The sequence below is a fragment of the Acanthisitta chloris genome, unplaced genomic scaffold, assembly GCF_000695815.1.
Source record: "Acanthisitta chloris isolate BGI_N310 unplaced genomic scaffold, ASM69581v1 scaffold7000, whole genome shotgun sequence".
In the NCBI taxonomy this organism is placed as follows: Eukaryota; Metazoa; Chordata; class Aves; order Passeriformes; family Acanthisittidae; genus Acanthisitta; species Acanthisitta chloris.
In genome coordinates, this window is record NW_008652142.1 from 31,384 (window position 1) to 50,283 (window position 18,900).

General features: G+C 47.8%; 1 protein-coding gene across 2 annotated transcripts in view; it reads right to left on the bottom strand.

Moving 5' to 3' along the window:
- EPB41 (erythrocyte membrane protein band 4.1) overlaps nt 1-18,186 on the bottom strand; it is a 47,088-nt gene extending 28,902 nt beyond the window's left edge. The window contains exons 1-10 of one of the 2 annotated variants that reach the window (XM_009076042.1): nt 17,725-18,186; nt 14,406-14,636; nt 11,837-11,941; nt 9,096-9,138; nt 6,480-6,555; nt 5,766-5,984; nt 3,246-3,333; nt 1,985-2,137; nt 1,119-1,216; nt 628-800 (exon numbers count right to left, since the gene is read on the bottom strand). In XM_009076042.1, the coding sequence (XP_009074290.1) occupies nt 628-800; nt 1,119-1,216; nt 1,985-2,137; nt 3,246-3,333; nt 5,766-5,984; nt 6,480-6,555; nt 9,096-9,138; nt 11,837-11,941; nt 14,406-14,636; nt 17,725-18,186 (1,648 nt within the window). The remainder of the gene's footprint in view (nt 1-627; nt 801-1,118; nt 1,217-1,984; nt 2,138-3,245; nt 3,334-5,765; nt 5,985-6,479; nt 6,556-9,095; nt 9,139-11,836; nt 11,942-14,405; nt 14,637-17,724) is intronic. The other variant, XM_009076049.1, reaches the window with a different exon arrangement.
- Nucleotides 18,187-18,900: the final 714 nt, after the last annotated feature.

An 18,900-nucleotide genomic window follows, 5' to 3' on the forward strand; every position in this document is an offset into this window, starting at 1 on the left:
CCTGGATCCTCATGGTGCTAAGGGATGCTCTCCTTTCCCTGGATCCTCATGATGCAAAGGGATGTTCCCCTTACCCTGGATCCTTCTGGTGCTAAGGGATGTTCCACTCTTCCTGGACCCTAATTTTACAAGCATCCTGTGATGCAGATCAAGGAGAGCACACTTAGACACTCCCCTTTCCATGCCTCCCCTCCTTTAGCCTGCTGCTATCCATCTCTCCTTAAAATGTCAGGGATGAGCCCACCTGACACACCATAAACTCCAACCTGAGCATCACTTTAAGAGACACTGGAAAAGTTTCAGTGGTGGCAAAAAATCACGGGAAAACTGTGGAATTTAAGAAGTTCGGTTAAACAAAACAAATCCTAGAATAGTGAATAGAATCACTCCTGATTTTCCAAAAGGAAAAAAGCTTTGAGGGAAATACCTTTACAACCACAAGCCTTCAGCACCCACCTACATCCTTGTTGTCACTCAGTTCTGTTCAGAGACTATCAGTGTGTGGTTTACATCCAGGTCTGAGTGAGGAGTTACACTGGAGGGTTTGTACGCAGGGAATTCAGGGGTTACTTAAGGAGCATTTCAGCCTCCTGGGGACTGCAGAAGGGGGAAGGAGCAGGGACTCACCTCCATCGAGGCTCCTGGAGGCTCTCTTGCTGGCCGTGCGCTCGAACTGGGGCGCGGGGCGGTCGATCAGGGCGCTCGCCTGCCGCGTCTGCGCCTGCGTCCGCCCGCTGTAGCGGAACTTGGAGCCCAGCGCCAGGAACCTGCTCTTTGGGATGGCCTCGGTGGAAGTCAGCCTGGAAAACACACACCCCATTTCAAAATCATACCTCCAGAGGTGTTAAAGTAGAAATTAAAGGAGTCTGGTGGCACCCAGTTGATGGTTAATCAAGGAGACAACCCGCACCAACGGCGTTGGCGTGACAGTCTCACATCTCCAGCAAAGAGCTTATGTGGCTTATGAAGCAGAACCTGCTTGCAAATTTACTGCAAAACCAACCAGTTCACTCCAATTTTTCTCAAACCCTCAGGAGCACTGAAGGAATAAGGAACACTGCTCATTTTCCTAAAGCATTAGTCCCTCAAGGTGATCCTTCACGGCTCGGAACACTCACCTGAAGAAGGTGTGATGTTCAACACATACTTTCCACAGCTTCTTTGCTGCTCGGTAACTTGGTAGCTTGAATCCAATTGTACTTTCATACTGTTCTTGCTGTGGAACAGGTAAGTTGTTTAGGTATAGCACAAAATGAACATGGCAGGAATACAGTGCCCACCCCATCACCCTGTTCTGCTGCAGCACAAACTGCTCAACTCGCTCCACAACGTGCAGGAGGTGCTCAGGTCAGAGCAAAGACAGGGCTTGGCCATATGCCTGGGCATCTCTCAGGATGCACTGGGATTTTGCAGTCAGACTCATTTACCCCCTGTGACACTGCCCAGCTGTGGGACAGGGTCAAGCACCGACCTCCCTGCCAGGGTGGGTCATGGCAGTGGAAGCAGGAGGAAAAGGAAGAGGAGGAAGGAAGCAGATCCTCACTGTAGCCTCTCTCCCTGATGTGAATCCAGTGACCAGGCTGCTCCAGGGATCTCCCTGTTCATAAGAGGCAGCTCTGCCTCCTGCACTTCAGTAAAGAGGTAATTGTACTTTTTAATCGTTTTCTTTTAATGAAAGAAAGACAAGAAGCCTTTGTCCTCTCCTGTTTCCAAAATAAAGGAGTTAGTCCCCTTCCAATTTCAGCTATCAGTTTCCCTGGATGCTGGGAATACCCCGCGGCACCAGGAGGTGGTGCTGGATGACACGTTGTGAAACTGTCACCCGCAAGGCTGTAGCTCCAGCTCTACCTGGATTCAGCTCCAAGCCTGGACCAGCCACCCTGACCAGAGGACAGCCCGGTCCCTCCCGCTGCTCCCGTGGCACACACGGAGACAATCACAAGGCAATTAAAGCTGACACAAGCCCAGAGGAGCCAGGACTCACCTCCCCCGGCCGAATCTTGATGAAGAAGCTGCTGCGCTTGTAGGAAATCTTCAGGACTTTGGGCCAGGGGAAACGGTTGATTCTCAGTTTATCTTTGTAAACAAGAAGGCCACTGGAACAGACTCCCAGAGTGATATCTACTCCTTCCAAGTCCTGGGAAAGCAGATGAGGATTTAAACAGCGTCAAGGTTACAAGTTTCAGGTCAACATCTACTTTTACCCCTTTGGTGCTCCCCCCAGTTCATCTCCCCTCCACACAGACTCCAGCTCCCAGTTCCAGGCTTGTTTTCCTTCATGTTTCTCCTGACAACCTCCTCACTCCTGCTGATCCCTCCTGCACTGCTGGTTGCTCCTCTCGAGTCCATCCTGCATTTCCCTGATGTGCTGGTTTGGGCTGAAGTGGAGTTAACTTTCTTCACGGTGACTAGTATGGAGCTATGTTCAGGATTTGTGCAGAACACAGAGTTGATAATGTAGATATGTTTTTGTTATAGCTGAGCAGAGCTATCACAGAGCCAAGGCCTTTGCTGCTTTCTGTACTGCCACACTGGCAAGGAAGTTGGGGGTCAGGAGTCATGTTATAACATCCAGGTGTTAAAAAATATAAAATGTCTATTTAGCACACTTTTTTAAGGTTGTAATTCCGAAATGTCTTGGATTGAACTGCTCTATTGTAAAAATAAGTGCCATCCTCTCTCTTCACAATCTGCTTATATTCTCTCTGTCTCTCTCTGCCTTCAAGAGAATAGTGCTGTTGATCTTCCGTTTGACATCAGCATCGCATTACACTCATGTGAAATGTTAGTATAAACCCAACCTACAGGAAGCCTTTGGAACTGACTCTGTATAGTGCCTTGATCTCAACCCATGAGTTTTTCTAGCTTTTACCCTTCTGATTCTCTCCCTCATCCCGTTGGTGGATGAGTGTGAGCAGCTGTGTGGTTCTTGGCTGCTGGCTGGGGTTAAACCATGACAGAAGCTCACATGGCAGGGCACATATACTGTATTCTAAGCTGCCCAGAGCAAGGACCTGTCCACATCAGGAGCTTTGTAAAGTTTCCTGTGATATATAAATAATAAACAATCAGGAAGAATCCCTTCTCTTGCAGGAATGCTTGCGGCATCCCTGCTGTGTGTCTGTATTTCCATATTTCCTCTGTCTCTCAAAAGGAGGTTCCCCAAACAGCTAAACTTGCTCCTGCAAGGGAAGGATAATCAGATTACAGAATCCACAGGCAGGTGCACACATGCTGGTTCTCACCTTGGCTTGGTGAAGGTCGACTCCATACATGGACAGCTTTTTTGCATTCTCAAGAAATTCCAGGTCTGCCTGGGCTGGAGTCATGGATCTGAGGAAAGAGAGAAAGGGTTTGGTATTCCCCAAACTGTTGATTTTAAGAAGGGATAGATCAGACTTCATGAAACTCATTAGATTTTCTTTTGCTTTCAGTACAACTTTGTGCCTAGCTGATGAATTATGAAATCACTCTGAATGCTCAAATTTGTGCTTTGAGACATCTCCCTAACAAGAATGCACTTTATTCCTGTGGAGTTGTATAGATACTGGAGAAGGAAGCAAGGGAGAGCAGTGAGGAGGACAAAACTTGATCTAGCAGAGGAAACTGATTCAGCAGCAGGCACAGGGTGAGAGGTCCTGTCCCCACAGACCTCCTGCCTTTGGGCCTCCCCAAGCTCAGCTATTGTTCTCCAAACCAAACACACAGACAGCTGAGACCACTCAGCAGTGATTCCGGCCAGGGGGACCAGATGAATGAGGCGTTTTCTGGGAACAGATGGTACCCTGTCTGCAGGAGGGGCCACACAACTTAACAGAGACATCCTGATAATGGAGGCCATTATCAACGTTATTGAAGTGCCCTTGTTAATAAGTTTCTGGTGTCTGAGGTACATTAACAGCTCTGTTGGGAGAGAATTCAGCTGCATACATTTCATTTTCTTCCCTCCTTTGATGTCTTCCTTACGGAGCACTCGCATACATCTCATGTGTGATGTAAATAGAGGCAGTAGAGGTGGGAGACAGGGCAGACAAAGACAACTGTAAGGACAATCCTGTGGGAAAGAGCCAGGAGCAGTCACCATCAGACACGTGCCTTGTGCTTTGCAATGACAGCAGCAAGAGCTGGAGCATGGTTTAGCAGAGATTTCCCTGGAAGTGGTCAAAAACCATGTGGATGTGGCATTTGGGGATGTGGTTTAGTGGTGGTCTTGGCAGTGCTGGGGGCTCAGTCTTCAAAGGCTCTTCCAACCTGAACGATTCCATGATTCTGTGATTCCCCACTGAAAACCCTCTGACAGTTTAATGTTCACAGACTTCAGGCCAGAAATTAACTGGGGACGTGTTGCTTCCTCCTGCACGTGCAGACAGATGAAATATAACTACACCTTGTACCTTGAAGTCTCCTTCTAACGAAGTCATGAATAATTCAGCACTGTGATCCTCCACTCCCAGCACAGCCAACGGCCTTTGACTCCCAAGTCAAGAAGCTTGTCAGTGGTTTGGTACTTATTTTCCCTCATTTCCTCTCCTCTCCGTGCAAATGGAAGGAAATCAATTTAAAGTATTGATCTGCAGGCTTGAGTGAGGTGTTAATTGCAGCTCTGGTCACAGCCAGGGGCCCAAGTCCACCCTTCCCACCACACTCAGGTTATTCAGTCTTGTCTTTGCTTTGTTGGTGTTGTCAGTGCATTAACCAGCAGCTTTTCACAGGGCAAGGGGCTGCTGCTTGAAGGTATCACCAAGTGGTTTAATGGTTTGGGGTTTTTTTTACCCCTAACACCCCAAAGTATCTCCAGGAGGGCACAGCAGCTGCTGGCTGGGTGCTCTCCACACCAACAAGCACACAGCTCCCCAGAGCTTCTGCAGTCCAACCCTGGAGATCATCCAAGAAAATAAACTCAAAATAAGGTGAGGAAGAGGTTTGGTTACTGTCACCCTTGAAATTGGTACCAGGAGGATTCCCAGGAGCTGTTCTACCCTACCTGAAGAAGACACAGACCTGAACATGCTCATGGCTGCACTAGGAAACACCTAACTGCAGGGTTGTACCTTCTGCATCACCTGGAATCCTTCCAGGCTGGGAAGTGAATGTTACTCATTAAATGTGGCAGTAGAAAACCTCAAATGTGCTGTAGGCTATAGCATACACACAGAGAGACAGGACCTGATTGCAATCTGAAATTACCTAAGTCCCAAAGAAAATATATGAAAAGAAGACAGGGTAAGGTTAAATCAAGTACATTTTGTATTTTCACATGAGCTAAACTCACTTTCATAGCTATCCTGTTGAGAAAAAGCACCTGTTAATAAACAATGCAAGACTCTGCATCTGCTTTCTGAAAACATAGTTTCTTCATGCAGGAAAACAGAATTTCAGCTTCAAGAAGGATTTTGTCCTAAAGTGTTAGATCTTTTTCTAAAAGCTGATGTTCATCATAGAATACCAGAATGGTTTGGGCTGGAAGAGACTTTAAAGCCCATCCTGTTCCACCCCTGCCCTGGGAAGGGACACCTTCCACCAACCCAGGTTGCTGCAAGCCCCATCCAACCTGGCCTGGAACACTTCCAGGGATGGAGCAGCCACAGCTTCTCTGTAGCTCAGCACCTGCAATGTTCTCAGGAGCTGCCAATCCACACCTTACTGCTAAAGCTCCTGTTGAAAGCAAAACCACTGAGTAGAGGTGGAAACCAGCAGCAAACCCCATTATTCCCCCTGTTTCAGTCTGCTGTGCACAAACACACCCTCCAGCCACCACACCTCACCTGTACGTTTTATGAAGCTCCACGACCTTCTCTTCAAGCTCTTTTGTCTGGTTTGGGGCCAGTTTGAACTCAGTGATGTAATCTGGGCCGTGCAGCTCGGGATCATAGTCTCCCAGCTCAGACTGGACAGTGTAGGATCCCAGCAGAGCCAAGGTGGCAAAGGAGCAGGGCAGACGCCCCGTGAGGATGTCCTGCCTGAGCTGAAGACACAGGTAATACCTGGGGGCAAAAGGACAAATAATATAAAGAGAGAACATAGAGAAATCTATTCATTTGAGGATCAGAGCCTCTTTTTGATGCCACTGATGAATGCAGCACAACGATCATTTCCAATGTCTACCTGCATTGCTACTTATGGGACAATAATCCCAAGGTAAACAGTGTGGAGAACTGGAAGATTTAAGGTCACCTCCAGTCTGCAAAGGGAGTAGAGGACACTTGTAACCAGAAAATATTTGGTTTAGATAAAAATTTGCTTTTCTACACACACACACCCATGCCAGGAGTACACATGGCATTGCTTTACACGTGTGGACTCCAGTGGAGAGTAAAAACACTAAGAACAGCCAAACCAAACCCTCTCCAAGCCACAAAGACATCTGATCTCCTCTCTGAAACATGGAAAAACACCCAAATACGAAACATTTCTATTCCAAATTCACTGCTCTGCTGACTGAGCTCCCTGCCTGGCAGGAGCATTCCCAGGAAACTCACCTGGTTATGTCCTCCGTGAGCTGTGCAGGATCTGGTGGATAAAACTTGACATTGAAGGTGAAATCCCAGGGGCCTCCTGCAATGCCAAAGGAGAGGTTGAGAAAACACACACACACCACAACAGCTTTGTGATAGACAGAAATGTTACTTGTCAGCCAGAAATTCCTACTTGTGGCAAAAATGAAATTCATTGCTAAGAAGCTCAATGAGCCACATTTGCCATGGATTGGAAATGGACTCATAAGGACAGGTCAGAGCTGTAAATTAATGAGGCAGGATTGGTTTATCACTCAACCCAATTTTCACATGGCAAGAGGGGGATGTGCTAAGTCACTGCTCAGCCTAATGCACTGGGGTCAGACACAGGTTAGACTCAGCACGGCTCAACCATCAACCTCAGGATGAAGCCACCAAGCACTGGGATAGGAAGAGCTTTACAAGTCCAGACCTAAATGTTAATGCAGCTTGTTGCAAACCTTGTACAGCACCATTACAGGCATCAACTGCAGTGAGGATCCACATAATCACACCTAGAATTGGCGTCATATATTGCATGGACAGCCTAGGTGACACAGCTGAAGGAGTTACTCTCCCTTTTCCCTGCAAACAATCTGGCTGGGGACAAAGTGGCTGGAGAGCAGAAAGGGACCTGGGAGTTTGGATAGATAGAAAGCTGAACAGGAGCCAGCAGTGTGCTCAGGGGGCCAAGAAGGCCAATGGCATCCTGGCCTGGATCAGGAACAGTGTGGTCAGCAGGACCAGGGAGGTGATTGTTCCACTGCACTCAATTCTGGTGAGGCCACACCTTGAATCCTGTGCTCAGTTTTGGCCCCTCAGCTCAGGAGGGACATTGAGGGGCTGCAGCAGGTCCAGAGAAGAGCAACGAGGCTGGGGAAGGGACTCGAGCACAAGTGCCATGAGGAGAGGCTAAGGGAGTTGGAATTGTTTAGCCTGGAGAAGAGGAGGCTCAGGGGAGACCTTAGCACCCTCTGCAACTCCCTGACAGGAGGTTGGAGTCAGGTGGGGGTTGGTCTCTTCTCTCAGGCAACCAGCAGCAGGACAAGAGGGCACAGACTCAAGCTCTGCCAGGGGAGGGTTAGGTTGGCTATTAGGAAGAGACTTTTTACAGAGAGAGTGATCAGACATTGGAAAGTGCTGCCCAGGGAGGTGGTGGATTCACCATCCCTGGAGGTTTTCAAGCTGAGACTGGATGTGGCACTTAGTGCCATGGTCTAGTAACCACAGTAGGGTTGGACTCAATGACCTTGGAGGTCTTTTCCAACACGGTTGGTTCTATGATTCTATGATCACATTTCCCAGTAGAAACCAAGTCCTGAGCGAGTGATTTTCATAGTCACATCTCCCCCTGCTGTGCCCTTTAACATTAGGTCACAACAACATTTATATCAGGAGGAGAAGCTCTACCCTTGTGCTTAGCTCGCTCAGGGGTTTATCCCAATCTCCCCTAGGGAAGAGGGGGGACGAAGCATTCCTGGATTTACTTCTTATGCAACGCCATAACTGGGATTAAACACAAGGCATGTTGTTTTCATCACACACAGCTCAAAACAAGGGATTCCAGGAGGATGTTTTAGGGAGCAGAGGTGACCTAAACAAACACACGTTGGTGTACACATCTCCATATGTGCGTGCAAAATATATAGTCAAGTAAAACCAAACCATTTGCCATTTATCCCACCTCAGGGGAGCAGATTCCATAACAGGTTGCTGTTCCTTGCACTTACAAGATGAATTTTATGGATGGAGCAGCTCCTGCCTTTCACACACATCCTACCATTGATTCCAAGAGAAGTTAAGACCAGGAGCTCTCCCTACTCCACAGCCCTGTGGTGTTCCCCCCTTAACCTGGAATTAATGACACACTTGGATCTGTGCCTCCCACCAAAAACATTCACAAAAAAGCACTTTACTTTCATAAAACAGTATTTTACTCCCAAAAAACCCCAGTATTTTACTTCCAGAAACCAGCATTTTACTTCCCAAACCCTCTATTTTACTTCCAGAGCAGCCAGACTTGCTCCCAAAGGAAAACAACAGCCTCTAAAATGCATTTAATGTGGACACCGTCCTCATCTTGAACTAATTCAGTGCTAGCAGACCTTGAAACTCAACCCTGGAGAGCATCTGGTATTTGCCCTGATACTCCTCAAGCCATTTATCATTCCAGTACCCATATCTGGACCCCACAACAGCCTCAGAGTCCATCAAACCTTGCTCCAGCACCTAATTCTGCTCAGGCTCTCCCAATCTCCTTTGAGATTCAGATGGTTCCCCCTGACACCCATTTTCCCACCCTGCAACAAGGAGCAGATTCCCATTCCAGCACTGCATGGGCAGTGGCTTTGCTTAAGGCAAACACACCCCAAGCTATGTTTTCCCAAGGAAATGACTTTTTTCCTAAATCTAGAGCATCCCTAAGCACTTAAGAAGGAGAGAAAGGATGCACAGACTGCTTGAACTTGTGCTGATCTCTTCCAGCCACCCTCATTTGACCTCTCCCCACCCCTGGGCCCCCAGGATGGCTCACCAAAGCCACGTTATTTAGGGAAGGGGGGAGAAACCACCCCCCCAACATGATAAATTCAATCTACTTACCATGAACCTGCTTTTTTATTTCCTTGGCAGGATCCAGCCACGTCTGTAAGAGGATAAAAACATTCACAGTTTAACAGACATTCCAGAAACACCACAGCAAGCTGCAAATTGCTAAAAATACAGCCAAAAAAAGACAATATTTGACACGAAGGCAGCCATGGAAACTGGAGAGACAGTACATTTGTCACTACTTTTACTCCAGGCTGTGGTCTCTGTGGGTGTATTTCCAACCATTCACCTACCAGGTACTCACAGGGGAGGCAGGAGGGGAAAAACAAAGCAGGATATTAGGGCTGCAAGCACAGAGCTGCAGGTATGGTCACAGCCACAGCCAGTGGTGTAGGAGCATGTGCATAATCCTTTTGTTTTCCCCTCCAGAGCCTTTAAAATAAGGCAAATAGGATGTTTGCATTCATTTTAAGCAGCCTGTCTCCTTACTTACCCTGTTCAGAGCAAAGATCACCAAGACTTTCTATTATTAGCTGTGGTTTATAACGACCTAATCACTGGAATACAAGGGAAAACATCCAGTTGCTGGGAAAGGTTGGAATCTTTCACAGGAGTGTGGCATAAACTTCAGTTCTTTCAAATATGACTCAAGTTTCTAGTAATTATCTCCGCTACAAATTTAGAAATACATCCCTTTTTTCACCCTCCCTCTGTAATTTGGGACTTTGTGGGATGGTGGTGCAATAGAAGCCTCAAAAAACAACTCCTGTTTTTTTCCATGGGCTGAGCCTTTCCCTTGGGAGAGATCAGGGTCTGCCCCACTGCAGGTGATGGTGTGGGGCTAACAGCACTCCTGGAGAGGCTACATTTAACCACCTTCTTCATTTTCCCCAGCCCTGAGCAGGATTTGGACATCCAGGTCTCCCGAGGTGAAGGAATTAACTCATTGAATCCTCCAAGCTAATCTCTCCAGACCAGAAGGACACGTAACTGCATGGCAGGGAGACAGCCATACTTACATCTAATCTTAGCTTTTTATATGCCTGTCCTTCTAACCTACAAAAAAATGGGATACAAAATCCATCTGAAAGGCAGACAGGCCACATGCTGCCTGTTTAGGGCCACAGAATTAAGCAGAGTATTTCCATGCCAGGTTGGTGCCACGACTGCTCGTTACTGGGGTGGCAACGCTGGGTTTGGGCAGCAGAGCCCTGGGTGCAGTCATGCATCCAGCACACAGTGATGGGAACAGCAATTAACAGCACTTTTATCCCACTAGGGCATGAATCAGTGGCAAACAATCCTCCCTTTCAGAGCAATGAGCTCCTTGCTGCTCCGTGCTCACCAGTTGCTTCAGCCACGTGTCACAACCTCCTAGTTCTGCTGTCGCTCTCTGCTATGCTCATGAGGCAAAAGATCTGTCCTCAGAAGGTTTATTTCCTAAATATCCAGGTGGAAAATGCCACATACAACCTTTCCCTGTCCAGGAATATATATGTGCATCTCTGCTTGCTCCACACAGCTGCAGGTGAGGTGCAGGAGCTCATACTTTTCCTATCAACATCATTTCTACCTGTGAATCAGTAACTCTGTGTCAGATCTTGTTTAAAGTTACAGCAGGAGAGAGGTGGAGCTTCAGATTTTAAAGTTCAGTGAAACACAATCAGAAAAATTCCCCAAAAAAACTAAAAAACATGGTCTTTTCCCTCATCAGAGCAAACTAGAGCAGGTGACTCCACACTGGAGCTGTTGCAAATCTACATGTCTTTTAAATCTCTCCAGGGATGATGAATCCATCACTGCCCTGAGCAGCCTGTGCCAGGGCTGCACAGCCCTTTCCATGAAGAAATTTTCCTAGTATCCCAAAGTAGCAGTGAGTTACCCACAGCACAAGCAGGAGAAGCTGAACTGCTCCAGCTAAACTGTTTTTGCTCTTAACTTGTATTTAAAAGTACACCTACTCCTCCCTCTGCAGGTACAACAAACTCCCAGAGTGAAAAACATCCGGGATGGAAAGGAATTTCACGTAAAAAAACAGAAAGACACCAGAGAGAGCAGAGCAAACCCAAGAGGGAACTCTGCCTGCCTCACACAGGGACAGGTTGTTCTCTGCCTGTGCATTTAATAGCAAACATCAGCCATAGGAATGTGGTGAGTGCTGGAGGTGCAGCACAGGAAAAGTCACAGTATGGACCAATATAACTGGTCTAAAGGACACAGAAGTTGGTCCTTCCTTTCAGCTGAGCTTTTGGCTTCATGTGACAGCTTGAGTAATTGCTGAGTTAAAGCCTAACCAAGGGTTTAAAAGATAAGACACTGCCTGAGTCAAAGCAAACAGAGACCTTAAACTGAAACCATGAGTTGGAGTTTTGGTATGGAGTCATGTGTGTTGTTGTGCAGGGCAAAGTCTTGACTCAAAACTACTTTGGGTGGCTCCAAGCAAACCTTCCCAATGCTGACAGCAGTGCCAGGGCAGCCTGACTTCCTCAGCTGGAGCTTTGCAAATCAATGGCATCATTTTACAGCAAACTAATATAAGGAATTTTCTCCAGATTAAGAGCCAAGTTCCCTAGGATTCTACCACTCTATGATTCACTTCAGCTTTTTCACTAAAATCCACACTCCTGGAATCATCAGTTCTGCCCTTGTGATGGCCCCCAGACCTTTTTTGGTGAGGACACCACAAGGAATTTTAAGAGGAGCTTATTCCCCACCTCCTGCCCTGGGGAGATGATCCTTTGGAAGAGTTGAATCCCCCCAGGGGCAGATCACCATGAACAGCAGCTGCTTACCCTGGAGGTTGGTGTGTCCCATATGGCCAAACCAAAGTAGTCTTCTTCCAGCAGATTGAGGTGGTCACAGACTTTTTTGAGTAGATCCTGCCCCTTGGCATGTTTCTGCAAACAGACATAGAAATCCTGTAGGATGGGCTGGGTTTAGCCTGTCCTTGTTCATGGGTGAGGGGAGGAAGGGAATGGGATCAAACCACACTGTACACTACCAATAAGGGAAAAATAAACTCTGAGTAGCTCCAAATCAGATCTCATGGCTGTTTCAGAGCAAGGACTCCTGACAGGAAAGAGTATGAGGTATAAAAATGCAATGGAGAGGCAACAGGAACTCTCTCTTTCCACTCAGAAAGCCCTCCCAAAGATGAACTTCCCAATGGAGCCCACTAAGCACCAAGAATTTATATGGATTATCCCTCCCAAGGTACCTCTCCAGTGCTGGTCCAGGCTGTCAGACAATCAGGTGTGGATCAAAAGATGAAACTGCTGCCACAACCCCCTGCTATAGTTGCTCATTTTGAGGACAACCTGACTTTTCTTAGGTTCAGTCAAAACCAGCAGCTCAGCACCAAAGTCCACCACTTCTGTGGCCTTTCCATCACCCCAATCTGCTGATGAGAACACCTTCTCCTGTTTGCCTCGTGCACCCAAAGCTGCCCAGCACTCAACTTCCTGCCTCCAGAAATACACTTGGAGCATTCCTATTTCCTCTTTTTTTTCCCCCCCAAATCCTGCAAAAGTGAACTGGCCCTAGGAACAGATACCACAACTTCCTGCCCCCAGAAATACACTTGGAGCGTTCCTATTTCCTCTTTTTTTTTTCCCCCCAAATCCTGCAGAAGTGAACTGGCCCTAGGAACAGATACCCTTTTAGTCCAAAAGCATGAAAGAAAACATCCCTGAGGCATAAAACTATGGCAACCAGCAGCAGCTCATTCCATTGGAGGCTTTGCAAGCAGAAAGTGCAGCTTCAGTGACGCAAAATCAGCTTCACTAATGCCTCACTGGTGCCCACAGCTCTCCTGTCACTCATCTTTGCATGGCAACTGCTCCAAGACCCCACAGCCTGGCTTTATTCCTTGGCTTTATTCCATCTTTTCAGCTGTCAGATCCTTTGTGCATACATTGAGACTCTATAGGTAACATAGTGTTCGTGTTAGGCTGAGTATCCCTTAAGGAATTGGCACTGATGTAGGAATGAAAAGAGTTCCAGGGCTGTCAGTTGGAAAAGATGCCTGAAAGGACTAATTCTCCTTGGATAAAGGCATTTGTGCTGCTCTTTGCCTACACCTTTGCAATTCCTTCCCAATTAAACCTTAATAAACTCTCAAAATGCCAGAGTAGGAATCCATTGGTGCTAAAGCCAAGGGGCTTGCCAAGGCAAGAGGGTCTCAGTGACACAGTGGTCCCTTCTCCCCCTCTGCAGTGCCCACCACGACCCTCTGCACCTAGAGAGAGATTTCTCATGCCCTGCTCAAGTTAGGACCCACCACACCACCACAGCTCTCCCACCAGCAGTGTCTGTGCTGGTATCCAAAGGCATCACTGCAGCAAACTCACTCACAAAGCCACAGCGAGGTGTCCCCAGAATTTGGGGAACAGTTTCCCTTTGGGGACTGCACACAGACTCCCAGCCAAGGGGAAGGTGATGGGGGCAGTGATGCTCTGAGCTGATCCCAGGCAACACCAGCAGTGCCAGCGTTACACAAACACCCAGCACTGACCTACTTGTCTAGGATCACCCAAGGTGACTGTTCTCACAAGGAGCCCTGTGCCCAGATACCCTCTCCTGGCCCATTTAGCTAGTGGGACTGAGGGAAAACAAGCTGGTGGAAGTATGCTCCAGTGGTAAGTAGAAGATTATTAATATTCCAGACAAGTACTTCAATACTAAAATAGGGATTTCTGCTTGCTTTTTATTGCCCTGACAGCACCACAGCCCTGAGAGAGAATGCACAACCTAAAGCAGAAGAAAAGCTCTCAGATGAAGGGGTTTGCAGTGCTGTAAGTCAACATCGTAATTTTAAATTGTTTACTTCAAATATATTCAACTGCAGGCTAAACACAGCCTGTTTTTCTTTGCATCCAAGCACCAGGAGCTAAGCTAAGCAGCAGCCTGAGAGGTGAAGTTACCTTGGGGGACTAGAAAGGCACATATCAATCTGACAATCCTTTTTACTCAAAGGAAAGGGGCAAGAGATATTCAGACAATCCTAACCTAGCCCAAAACCTTAAACTCTAGTCTGGGATACAGACAAGAGAGAGAGAGAGAGGATGAACAGCAAGGAGGATAATGTTTGGGGGTTTTTTTAAGCTTCCCCCCACCTTTACGAAGCAAGGCACACTGGAGTTGTAGAACAATAAAAAATAAAGATTCCTAGTACCCAGAGGCTTTTACAACACACTAAATAAGTTGTTATAGCTTACAGCAGGCTTGTTCTGCAGTAAAGCCTGTCATGTAATTCCCTGGCAGCACATTAGGCCCCTATTAAATCGTGTTTGTGGTGATTTTTCAAGAGGAGCAGAAGGGAGAGAGGAGAGAGAAGAAGAAACAAACCCCAAAAGTACTTACATCCACAGAACACTCAAAAATGGTGTCATCCAGCAAGACAACTTTGCAGTACATGTTCCTGTGTCTCTTCACTGCCTTCTGGGCAGCTTTCAAATCCTTCTCTGCTTTGGTCTCTGGAGTTTCTGGTTTCGGCTCTGGCTTGGCACTCTCTTCCTTCACTTCCCCTTCCTCCTTGTCTCCCAAGTCTTTACCCTCTGGCTCCTGCTCGTCCCTCCTCTCCTCCTGTGCAGGCTGAAACCCCAACATCACCCCAAGTTAGCTGTATCAAACAAACAAACAAGCCATCACACAAAACAAGTACTGCGGGGCTGGGATCTCACCCAGGATTAGTTCTCTGACTAACACATAACCCTGGGCCTGGAGCAGCATTGGGATGAGCAAGGGAAAGATATTAATTTTTAAAGCCCTTCCAAGTAATTTTCAAGTATTCATTTAATGAAGGATGTCATAAAAAAAAAGAAGTAAGGGTTGATTAGAGGAATCAGGGCAGATTACATCAGGCAAATCTTCCTGGTGTTAATGACAGTACCTCTTGGACTGGGAAGGGTTTTTTCCCCTCCCAGGGAAGACACCCAGTGCTCCCACTGTCCCTCTGGTGTGCAGTGGTCCTTGGCTTGGCACAGGGCAATGGCTCTAAACTGCCAGAGGGCAGTGTTAGACCACATTAGGAGGAAATTCTCTCCTGGGAGGGTGCAGAGGCACTGGCACAGCTTGCCCAGAGAAGCTGGGGCTGCTCCATCCCTAAGAGTGTTCCAGGCCAGGTTGGCTGGGGCTTGGAGCAATCTGGGCTAGTGGAAGGGCTGGGGGTAGAACTGGATAATCTTTAAGGTCCCTTCCAACTCAAACCAGTCTGTGGTTCTATAGCAGCAATGGCACTAAGAGGGGATCAGGGAGGAGATTTTGTGGCCGTCTGAGCTGACTGAGCAGCTCTCTGCCACAAAAAGGGAAGGCAGCCTTCACACCCCTGTCCCTTTGCTTAGGGAAGCACTTTATGAGCCAGTTCAACTCACTAACATAGCAGGAAGAGATGCACTTTGGGCACAGGAGGAGGAAGGAAGCTGGTTTTTTATCCCCCCTCTGCCATTTCAGCAGGTTAAATGAGTTCATGGAAGGGGCTGGATGCAGCAGGAGCACAGAGCTGCAGCAGAGGAAGAGCAAAACCTTGTCTTTTCAGCCCATCACATCTCATGAAATCACACCCAGGCACAACTGCACGGAGGTATTTAAAATCTAACTAATGTCCACAAGCTGCTGACTTCTGCTCCAGCAGCACCAGGACAATCGGGAGCAGGGAATCAGGCAAAGCTCCTAATGCCTGTCGGTCAGCATTTATCAAACTGCAGCACCTCACAAATGCTTTCACAGCAGAAATATCTGCCGAGTGTCACAGTTCAGAAAGCCACTGACGAGGATCTAAAATAAGAACTGGAAAAAAAAAAAAAAAGCCACAAATGCTTCGTCTGGAGCGAACAGCCCGTGAAGGAGGGCTGGGGTAGACACTCATGTGTTGCTCAGGAGCAGCAAATCAAAGTTAAATACAGAAGGAAATCAGGTATTTAGAATCCCAGACTGGTTTGGGTTGGAAGAGACCTTGAAGGTCATCTCATTCCAACTCCCCACCACGGGCAGGGACACTTTCCTTAGCCCAGGTTGTTCCAAGTACAATCCAACCTGGCCTTGAGCACTTCTAGGGATAATTTCCTCTTGAAAATACAATTTCTGGGCTGAAATTACATGAAAAATTTCAGCTTCTCCCCTCCTACTAAGCCCAGCCCTCAGAGGTACAAAACACAAGGCTCATAAATTTGGGAAAAGAAAGAAGAAGGTGTTACCTACAACCTTCTCTACAACTTTGTGGTTTTAAGAAGGTGGTTTACAATTACTGCCTATTAGCAATGCTCAGACTTGTAAAGTTCTGCTCCAAAAACCAGTGTTTGTGGGTATCTGACTGGGTATCTGTCTGTGCTTATCTGACACTGCTCTGGAGCCACTCAGAGCTTAAGGCAGTGGGTAAGAAATCCACATTTCAACCTGCATGTGCTGTGGCCTCAGCAATACACACAGGCTGGTTGGGCTGTAAGAAACCCCCAGATGAAAAGGGACAACCACCTTTCTCCAACTCCAGGCAACCCCAGGAGTAACAACAGAGCTTCCATTACTCAAGGAGCAAGAGAGGACACCCAACACCCCCAAATCAACAACCAGCTCTGTGAATGTTCCCTGTGGGTGTCTCTGCCTCAGCTTCTACTTTAAGCTTTAAAACTTTACATTTTGCATGAAAAATGACCCTGGCTGTAAAGAGCAGACATCAGACAGCTACTAGGAGCTGGGCTCAGCCCACATGCCCTGCAGAAATCCCTGTCTACATGATGCATAAGCAGAAAATATTTGTGTTTGGCAGGCTCAGCACCAGCCCAGACTGAGCAGATGACCAAGCCCTGGAATGCAGTGCTTGTGCTCCTTCAAGTTGAAGAAATCTTTTCCCAAATCCATGTCCTCTTGCAATCTCCACCTCAGGCCACTGACCTGCCTTTATCCCCTTCACAGCAAGAACATCCCCATGAGCAACCCTGGATGTGAACCCTTGTTGTGACATGGCATTCCAAGCCTCAGCACAGCAGCAACTTGGCACAGGGAATTAAGGTTATGCTGTGAAGTGTGAGCACAATTCCCAGACCAGGTACTTTGCAGGACAGACTTCTGCAGGGATGCAAGTGGGAAGGACAGGATGCCACACAGAGCTGACAAGAGAATTTTTGGCATCTCATGAGCTTTTCTGATCGAGCTTTGGGTATGAAGCTTTTATAGTTTTGGCTAAAAAGACATATTTTATAGCCAAAGGGAGCACACCTCATGAAGGAGGATGTTTTACCTGTGCTCCCTACAGAACAGGGTGTTTTACCTGTGCTCCTCAAAGAACAGGGTGTTATACCTGTGTTTCCCACAGAACAGGGTGTTGGCATCTCATGAGCTTTTCTGATCGAGCTTTGGGTATGAAGCTTTTATAGTTTTGGCTAAAAAGACATATTTTATAGCCAAAGGGAGCACACCTCATGAAGGAGGATGTTTTACCTGTGCTCCCTACAGAACAGGGTGTTTTACCTGTGCTCCTCAAAGAACAGGGTGTTATACCTGTGTTTCCCACAGAACAGGGTGTTTTACCTGTGCTGTGTACCCCCACAGAATAGGGTGTTATACCTGTGTTTCCCCAGGGAACAGGGTGCTATACCTGTGTTTCCCATGGAACAAGGTGTTTTACCTGTGTTCCCCAGGGAACAAGGTGTTTTACCTGTGTTCCCCAGGGAACAGAGTGTTTTACCTGTGTTTCTGCACTGCTCAAGGAATGGAGATCCAGGGATGGGTCAGTTTTGAGCTCAGGCTCAGGAGCTGCAATCGGGGCCTTCACCAGGATGTCTTCATCAGGGCTGGCTCCTAACCCTGCATCTCTCTGGTCACCTCCTGACTCTTTAGGAGCATCAGTGTCCTTGTCCTCTTCGGACACCTGAGACTTGGGCCTCCTGAGGAAGGAGGAGAAGAGGCGGGAGAGCCCGCGGCCCTCGGAAGTGCGACGTTCCTTCTTGCTCTGCTCCTCGTGCGTGGGGGTGTCGCCGTTGGAGGCTTTCTGCTTCTGGCCCCCCCCAGGCTGCCCCTCCGATGTGGGCTGAGCCCCTTCCTCCAGGGAAGCCTCTTGCTTTTGTGTTTCAGCAGCTCCTTCCTCCTCCTTGGCTTGCTGCTGCTCCGAGCTGTCGGCGTCTGCCGCTGGGCTCTTCTCTGTCGTCATGATGATGCTGGAAGAGAGGAGCAAAAGGCTCAGTCAAGAGGTTTCCGATAGTCAAGTGTGTGTTGAGCTATTCAAACCAAGCCACGAGCACAGACACCACATTCACCAGTCACACCACCCTGTCCTGCTGACTGCAGCCTACAGAGTCAGGGTGAGCATAATCATCCCTTTTGCTAAGGTTGGCTTTGATCAAAACACCTCTATCGATGTTTGCCCTCCCACTCTTTGGACAACGCCAACTCCAAACTGCCAAATGCCTTGGCACCAGGTCTGCAGCCCATCCAAAAGGAAAACTGCATGCAACAAACTGTAACAGTTGCTCACCATTGTAACAGATCCTCACCACGAACTAAAAATGGGGATACCGAAAATAGGGATAACTAGAAAAGGCCATGGAGATGCTCCGAGGGCTGGAGCATCTCCCCTATGGAACCAGGCTGGGAGAGCTGGGAGTGTTCAGCTTGGAGAAGAGAAGGTCCAGGGAGAACACAGAGCCCCTTCCAGTGCCTAAAGAGGCTCCAGGAGAGTGGAGAACGACTTTGCACAAGGGCCTGGAGAGATGGGACAAGAGGGAATGGCTTCCCACTGCCAGAGGGCAGCTTAGATGGGATATTGGAAAGAAATTGTTCCATGTGAGGGTGGTGAGGTACTGGCACAAGTTGCTCAGAGAAGCTGTGGCTGCTTCATCCCTGGAAGGGTTCCAGGCCAGGTTGG